At 36.7% G+C, this 8,415-nt stretch overlaps 1 protein-coding gene across 1 annotated transcript; it reads left to right on the forward strand.

Annotated features, from left to right (window-relative positions):
* The first annotated feature begins 455 nt into the window (after positions 1-455).
* On the forward strand, positions 456-5,658 carry LOC147473799 (multicopper oxidase LPR1-like). Its single transcript, XM_086587037.1, is given in 5 exon segments — positions 456-920; positions 2,593-3,037; positions 3,040-3,281; positions 3,284-4,051; positions 5,368-5,658. Coding segments are annotated over 5 exon segments (1,725 nt in total). The 5' UTR covers positions 456-704; the 3' UTR covers positions 5,422-5,658.
* The last annotated feature ends 2,757 nt before the right edge of the window (positions 5,659-8,415 follow it).

Consider the following 8,415-nt stretch of genomic DNA (forward strand, 5'->3'; position numbering starts at 1 on the left):
GTGCACGCACGGACAAATACTAGTACTATATAATATGTAGTATATTAATTTTTTAATTTTTTTGGAGAAAATTGGGGTGGTGGGGGGTTAGCTAGCGCTGCTGTAGCCTGTAGGTCCGACCCTGGACGTATATTATTATGGGTTTAAAGTCTCTAATAGGAGGAAGTGAGGAAGTATATATTCAAATTAAGGGCCCCGCCCATGGACACCACACGACATGGACTGATGGACTAACAATACAGATCGAGGGAAATTAAATTCCACAAGAGCCGGCCTACTCGGTTTAACTTTGCTATATTTCATTCTTTTTCATCTTTGAAAAGTACTAATTAATAAGTTCTAGATCTAGATATCCCAACAAATTAATCCCATTATGTGGTGGTGTAGGTACGCTTTGGAGAAAACTTGGTCATTTCATTCAAATAATACAAACAAAAGCTCATGAAAGTTGATGGCAAAACTAACCACGCTTGTTCATAGAATATCAAGCTTTTTCTTGCTTTTTGGGAAACATCCAATCCCCACAGATGAAAACAATACCTTCTTTCATTTTCACCTAACACTAGGCCACAATTAATCTGTTTCCTCTTCTTAGATAATGTAATATAAAACGCATAATCCTTACAATGTTCACAACTCCATCTCTTTCTTTGGGACAGTACACTCTTCTTTTCTACTCTTTTCAATAATTCTGTAAACTAAAGATGGTGAACATGGTGATGCTTTATTTGTTTCTCTTCCACATCTCTTTGCTGCTCGCGAGAAGTAGTGGATGGGAAGTTGGGACACTTATTAGTGCATCAAGGCTAACAATGTTTGTGGATGAGCTTCCGGACATGCCTAGAATCCGAGGTTTTGATATTAAGAACGGTGTCACGGTGGCCAAATCATTCAAGATTGGCATGTTTGAGAAGAAATGGGTGAGATTCCTTGTCCTTACCTTAAAGAGCTCGAAATATTCAGCTTTGCATATACTCATATTTGATTTACTTATGAACTTCATTAGTCATTACGTTAGTTTTCTTCCAAGTTCAACTAGAATTATATCCTGTTATCCAATTCCATATTAGCAATATCTAACTATTGATTATATTTTAAATTTAAACGAAAGTTATATTTTTTTCCTGTCAACCAATTATGTGTCGTCAAATATAACTGTTTCCTTAATACATTTTAAATTTTAGGTTACCAATAGATAGGATAGGTAATATCATTGTGAATATGCACTTTTCAATTCAATCAAGAAAGAAAATATTGTTGTTCTAATAAAAATGTAAGAATCACGCCCTTAATTAATTTTGATATATCACTCTGTACTTATTTCTTCCTGTCAATTTTTCCTATCTCCAATTCATTTCTAAATTATGTTCAGTACTAATCCAGTACTAATCCGAAAGTAAACAAAAACATTGAGAACTAATTTTGGAAGGGTTAACGAGTCTTACCCCCATTAGATGAGCCAATTAGGATTTTCCCTCCTAGATGGAGTCTTCTCTCTCGAAATACACACAAAAAAAAATACGATCAAGTCAAGTTCATTTTTTTTTTTGAATTTTAGGGGAAGACCCTAATTTCCCCATCCATTAAGAGTGAAATCCTAATTGGCTCATCTAGTGGGGTAATACTAATTAACCCATTTTGAAAATAAAATTGGAGAAGTATTTACCAGCAGTAGATTATATATACAGGGTTTTGACAGTGAAACCGTTTGGCTTCACTGGTCATTTCCAACATCTAGTTATGTGTGTCGTATTTGTTTTTTCTAGTTAATTAGTTAATTTATATACTTTTAGTTACCTAACAACAAACTAAATCAAATCAATGAGTGCTTATATTAATAAGTTAAAGACACGCTGTGTACTCACTCAGTCACTCCTAACTCCTTAGTCATATAGCTGTATCCATAGGAATTGATTATGTCTTTTTCTAATCGGAGACCTAGTGTTTGTTTTTGCTCAAGAAGAATCCCAATTTGTCCTCTCAAGCTTTATGTGTTGTCCACTTGTCTCAGTGTCTCAACGTACATTAGGCATTTTATTTTATTTTTTCATATGTTCATTGGACATTGGGCGCAGTTAATTAGGTAGATTTGACTCTTAATAATTAGGTAGCACTTTGAACATGTATATTTCCCCCTACCACTCCAAATATGATTTCGCTTGCTTACATTTCAATAATGGCTAAATCTTCTGTGCGCAAGGCGTATGGTGCGCTGTGAAATCACAGCCACTCATACCAGGGGGGTGGGGTGTATAGGACGGCAGAAGTACTGAATCTATGGTCGTATGAGGCTTGCGCACCATACAGTCTGCGTACCGAAGAACTGCTCTTCAATAATATGACGTACATTAAATTCTTACCAAATTCTCTCGAAAACTTTTAGATTTTATTTTAGGTTTATTTTGACTTGTTAAAATTTGGATAACACTATAGTTTACCAGGTTCAGTAGGTTGTACGCTCTGTATGGGGTTCAGAAAATGATTGTCTCATCTTCAGTCTTCACAAAACCTGGTTCCTGACGTCCTGTACATTACTAGCTTGAGTTATCCTAATAATGCAAAAGTGAACGTTCATGCTTTTGATGTTTGCAGAAGTTCCACAGAGACCTGCCACTATCACGAGTTTTAGCATATGGTACATCCAGAAAAACAGCAACTGTTCCAGGTCCGACCATAGAAGCAATTCATGGTGTGGACACCTATGTGACATGGCAAAACCACCTTCCTTCACAACACATTTTACCATGGGACCCAACTATTCCAACTGCCATACCTGTCAACGGTAAGGGTATTCCCACTGTAGTACACCTTCATGGTGGCATCGATGAACCTGAGAGCGATGGCAACTCTAATTCATGGTTCACCGCTGGATTCAAAGACAAAGGACCCCAATGGACGAAGAAAAAGTATCACTACCACAATGCCCAACATCCTGGCAATTTATGGTACCATGATCATGCCATGGGCCTAACTAGGGTCAATCTCTTAGCTGGTCTAATTGGCTCGTATATAATTCGCGATCCTGGTCTCGAGGCGCCCTGGGTCTCCCTCACGGAGATGAATTTGATCGTCCATTAGTTGTCTTTGATCGTAGCTTTCGTACGGATGGTTCGATATATATGAACAGCACTGGAAATAATCCATCTATACATCCACAATGGCAACCAGAGTATTTTGGAGATGCAATCATTGTAAACGGCAAAGCATGGCCACGGTTGACTGTACAGCGTAGAAAGTACCGTTTCCGTATACTTAACGCTAGCAACGCCCGGTTCTTTTCGATTTTTTCTTCACCAACGGCATGACATTCATTCACGTGGCATCTGATTCTACTTATTTGGCACATCCAGTTGTTACCAAGAATATTTTGCTTGCGCCATCAGAAATTGCTGATGTGATTATTGACTTTGCTACATCAAAATATGGAGAAACGATCTTAGCCAACGATGCACGTTATCCATACCCATCTGGTGATCCTGCAGATGAAATCAATGGAAAAGTCATGAAGTTCATCATAAGACCAGAACGGGTAGTGGACACATCGCGTGTTCCAGTAAAGCTGACTAAGTATCCACAACCAGATACTTCCACCATATCAAATATGAGGTATATTGCAATGTACGAATACGCTAGTAGCACTGACGAGCCAACTCATTTATACTTGAACGGAAAATCGTATGAGGAACCCGTTACAGAAACTCCTAAAACTGGGACTACAGAATTGTGGAATGTGATTAATTTAACAGAGGACAATCATCCGTTGCATATTCATTTAGGATTATTCGTTGCATTGGAACAGAGAAAGTTAGTTAATGTGGTTGAGTTTCGACAATGTATGACTAAAAAGAACGATGCGATCAAGTGCAATATTGACAAGTATGCACAAGGCAAACAGATTGCGGTGCCCGCGCATGAAAGTGGGTGGAAAAATGTGTACAAAATGATCCCGGGATGCATTACTAAGATCTTAGTTCGGTTTTCATTTTTACATTCTAATGCTTCGTATCCGTTCGATGTTACTGCAGAGCCCGGTTATGTGTACCATTGCCATGTAAGTTTCTCATATCATCTCTTATTGTTTGTATATATTAGCTCACCTAATCATCGCATACCATAGTTGGATTACGCTTGAGGATGATGTTAAGTCCTTTTAGCCTTATCTCAGTGATCATCAACATCACCTGTATGTATGGACAATGAATAGGAAAATAATGTAGGGAAAGCGATAGCTAGATCTAAAATGAAAAGATCTTTACGTAGTTCTGTGGCTGAGCTACGTCCTCTTTTCAAATCCCCTTTGATTTCTTGTCGTAGCTGAAGACTCCAAGAGCAACCCATAAGCCAAAACAGTACGATGTTTTCAATCACCACGGGGAAGTGTTTACAAATTCATTAGTACGTATACAAGTAGATATGCATATTCTACATAGTTTTAGATGCTCCGAATAATTTTCTTGCTATGTTAGGTAGCATACACTGTCCAGAAATTTGTTAATCTGAGAATACTAAACCTGAAATTTTTTACCAAATTACGAAAGTTTAAGCAATTCCAGAAAGCCTGCAGTCGCAATACCGGTGTGCATTACCCATGTCTGATTCTTAGAAAACCAAAAATCTCAACAAAATTATGAATATTTCAACGATATTGATGCCGATGGCGCCTGTCACACTGCATAAGCAAAAAAGGAGAGAATATATCATTATTGAGTACTGACTTCTGAGTACTGACCAAGATTATTTTAATTCATAATTGAAGTGTTTTATTCTTGGAGTCCAAGTCAAATAGGCACAAAATTATTGTGGGCTGAATGATTGAATGCGACCACTATCAGACCAGGATCCGTTGATGTAGGCTCGCCCTGCCTATATGCTGCCCCGGGAAATTTTGATTTGGTATTTTGTTGCATTGGTTGCCAAATGCTTTAGCGGACATACGATCTCAAGTTTTTACATTGTTCAGGACTTCAGGGTAACTAACCGTTGTATGCCTTCTTTCTAAATGCTAATTTCCAGTGTTTTACGTTATAATAATTTCACGAGGAGAATGTTTTATATCCCTAGTCAGTGCCTGCATCAAGCAATAACAGTTAGTTCAAACTTCAAAGTATTGCAACTTTGTTAAAGTTTAGGTAGTCCATGGTAAATATAAGCATGAATATACCTTCGATTTTCTCTTTTTATATGTTGATGTTCTTTGAATGTCTGACTAGACACGCACCAAACTTCAAAGTCGTACACAAACCTTTTAACCAATAATTGCAGTTTATTCAAGATTGCAATTGATGGAGTGCACAAACGTCATTAGGCTTATGAAGTAAGTATGACTCTAATCCGCATTAACTTTATTTGCTTTTGGGCTATATGCAGATTTTGGATCATGAAGACAACGCTATGATGAGGCCATTGAAATTCATCTCTTGAGAGAGTCATATACTCGTATCCTAGATTCAGAGAAAGATTAAACACCAATATGCTGGTGATTAAAGACTCTCCATAGTTATGATCACATTCTACAACAATGAGGTCTTAGAGAGTTAGAGGTGATTCTTGTGTCTAGCCCACCTACTGATTTACAGTTGTAATTCTTTACAAAGGGTTTCAATGTAAAGGGCATCTCAAAATCTCAAATGCAACTCTTATATAGGCTTCAATTGTCTCCACTTGAGCTCCTGTGCCTGTGTCAGGGTGAAAATAAGGAGAAAAAAAAATATAGGACTCTTAATATTAAAAATGACAAGAAGAGAGATAGCCCAGCCCAATCCTGCTCGTATACTGACTAGAGACACCAGACTTAACATTATACAAAGACGCATTACACAATAGTTCGTCTTCCATTCAAAAAAGATTGTAATCAATGGAAAACATAACCCGCAACTGATTTACTTTTCGACTACAGCATCATGATTCATGAAGCCAAATCTATGGTGAGACCTTGAAGCTCAACTCGTGAGAACCACACGTCCAAGTTAATGGATGTATGCGTGGTCAGCATTGTAATCTGAGTAGATGGTAAAACACCAATACTCTATTGACTAAGACGTCCTTGATAATGTGAAAACCCCACACACCAATGAGGTCTTAGAGGAGTCTGTCACTCTGTCTCGTTATCTCTATCTAATTTCCGAGTTCTTTGGGCACCAAAGCCTCCACATTAATAAAATACATTAATTTTTTTTTTTCGATAAACATAAAATACATTAAATTAGATCACGGTTTTTGACAGGGATGATCACAATGTCCCGGAGCAGCATACCAAAAATTTGCTTTGTGTTCAAGTTAGCTAGATGTACTGATTACGAAAAGGTTTGCTACCCACATAGTCAATAAAGATGCAGCTTGGTGTGTTGTGTTGTGTTTCCCTAGTGCTCGCAGTATAGGCTAAACTACTACATAAGAATCGCTGCCTGGGCTTACTGTTGATGGCAAATGGCAACGCGTTGATGATGCACTAAGATGCAACTTGGGCTTACTGTTGTGGGTAGTGGTTTGACCAATTGCCTAAACTTGTTTTGCTTTTTCTCGAAAGCGTGAGTTTTTCGTTTCTATTAGGAGTTGGTCTCTCTTCCTTATCTGTTTAGAAGACTGACCTAACCTCTATAAATAGGATTGTGAGTCCATAGAGGGATGGACTTCAACAGATCAGAAACCCATCTCAGAGAAACAGAAACTATAATTTATCATATTCTTCTTCTCTTCTTCTTGTAGCCGCCAGAGAGTTATATTCTTTTCTGTAGGTAGTCTGTTATATAGTGCAAAAGTCGATCGCATTTAATCATTGAATCCCGTGAGAAAGATGCCACCGCTACCTTTCTCGCACCATCGAAGCGGGCTTAAATCTTTCTTTAAGACCGAGCCTAATCCGCTTTGGTTGTTACTTAAATTCTATCTCGGTTCATCTTGTTTCTTCGCTCTACTCTAGTTGCTGTGTTGATACAACTATTCTAACAATCTTAAGGAAATAATTTCGTAGTAGAACAAAGGAGAGTGCTTTAACAAAAGATAAGTCTTTTACTTTGAGTTATTGTTTGTGTTATTGGGTTATGACTTTATAAATTTTCTGATAATTTCGTTTTTATTAGAAAAACCAATTAAATATTGAATATTTATTGATCTTTTATGGTTTATCAAACCCTATATGGTTGTAGACCTTTCTCCTATGTTTGTGGGAGTCAAATATGAGATTTCTATTAAGAAAAACGTCAAAGTTCGTCTTTTTGACAGTTGTGTCACTTGTTACGGAAACTGCTATAACTTTCAGCTCGGAGCTCGGTTTTGCAATCCGCTTCTTGTGTTGGATAGCTGATTCAAAGAGCTTTCCAGTGGTATAAGGCTTGATACCCAATTCATCCTGAGCTGGTTCAGAATTACAGTTTTTTTGAACTATTTTTCTAGGAGGAGAAAAATATAGTAATCCGGTTTTTCAATTGGTTAGGTATCGTAGTCTTTCACTCTTTGCAGTTCTTTTGGTTTGATTATATGGTGATATTATTGCCTTGAGTTGCATGCTAGTTTTTCTTAGGAGAGAAATCTCTAAGCTTAAATTTCTTTAATAACCTAGTCAACAAATTATACGTGTTTATCACTAAGATATTAATTGGTTGGACTAGAAGTAGTTTGATATTATTTTCTTTGTACATATGTAGATGTATGTAGATGGTCTAAGAGAGACCTTAAGATAGTTAATATCAATCACACTCAAATATTGGATAGTAATTATAATGTATTCAATGCATGATTGATTACCTTTATTGAAAGTAATGCGGTTGTTAGAAGATGGTTATAATTGTAATTGTTGTGAAAATACATGTTAGATGAAGTAACTTATAGCTTATATTCAATATAACATATGTTAAAATTGTATAGCATGCTAGTTTTGGATATTAATTATCGTGGATTTACTTTGAACTTGATCGATGATAGTTTATTGGTAAATTTTTTCTAGTTGAAGACATTAATGGGTTGAGCAATTAGATGTTGTGGGTAGTACTTGAGGTCTTGTTGATAGGGTATCCTATCTTGCTTGAGCTCATGTAAGGAGAGGAGGTGGAGTCCTTAGTTGTTTTGCATATTCAGTGGCTAGATTTGCTTAATATTGTATACATTTTGTTGTGAGGGGTTTAGTTAAAGTTTACTTTTCCTGAACCTATATGATATGATATTAACCATGTTTGGCATGAATGCATTATTTAACATTGACATGAAGCTTAACCATGTCATATATTATTAAGTAATGAGCATCGTTGTCTACGAGAGGAAACAATATGGGAAACAATCAATATCCTCCTAAACCTAATTTAGTCAAGGAGATGTAAGATTATGGATTGTCTTCTTAGACAATATCCTCCAGTGACTATTTTAGACAAGGAGATTTAACGCTTGTAGATTGTCTTATTAGGTATTATCCTCCTATGACTA

The sequence above is a fragment of the Coptis chinensis genome, unplaced genomic scaffold (assembly GCF_015680905.1).
Source record: "Coptis chinensis isolate HL-2020 unplaced genomic scaffold, ASM1568090v1 utg1774_pilon_pilon, whole genome shotgun sequence".
Taxonomy (NCBI): domain Eukaryota; kingdom Viridiplantae; phylum Streptophyta; class Magnoliopsida; order Ranunculales; family Ranunculaceae; genus Coptis; species Coptis chinensis.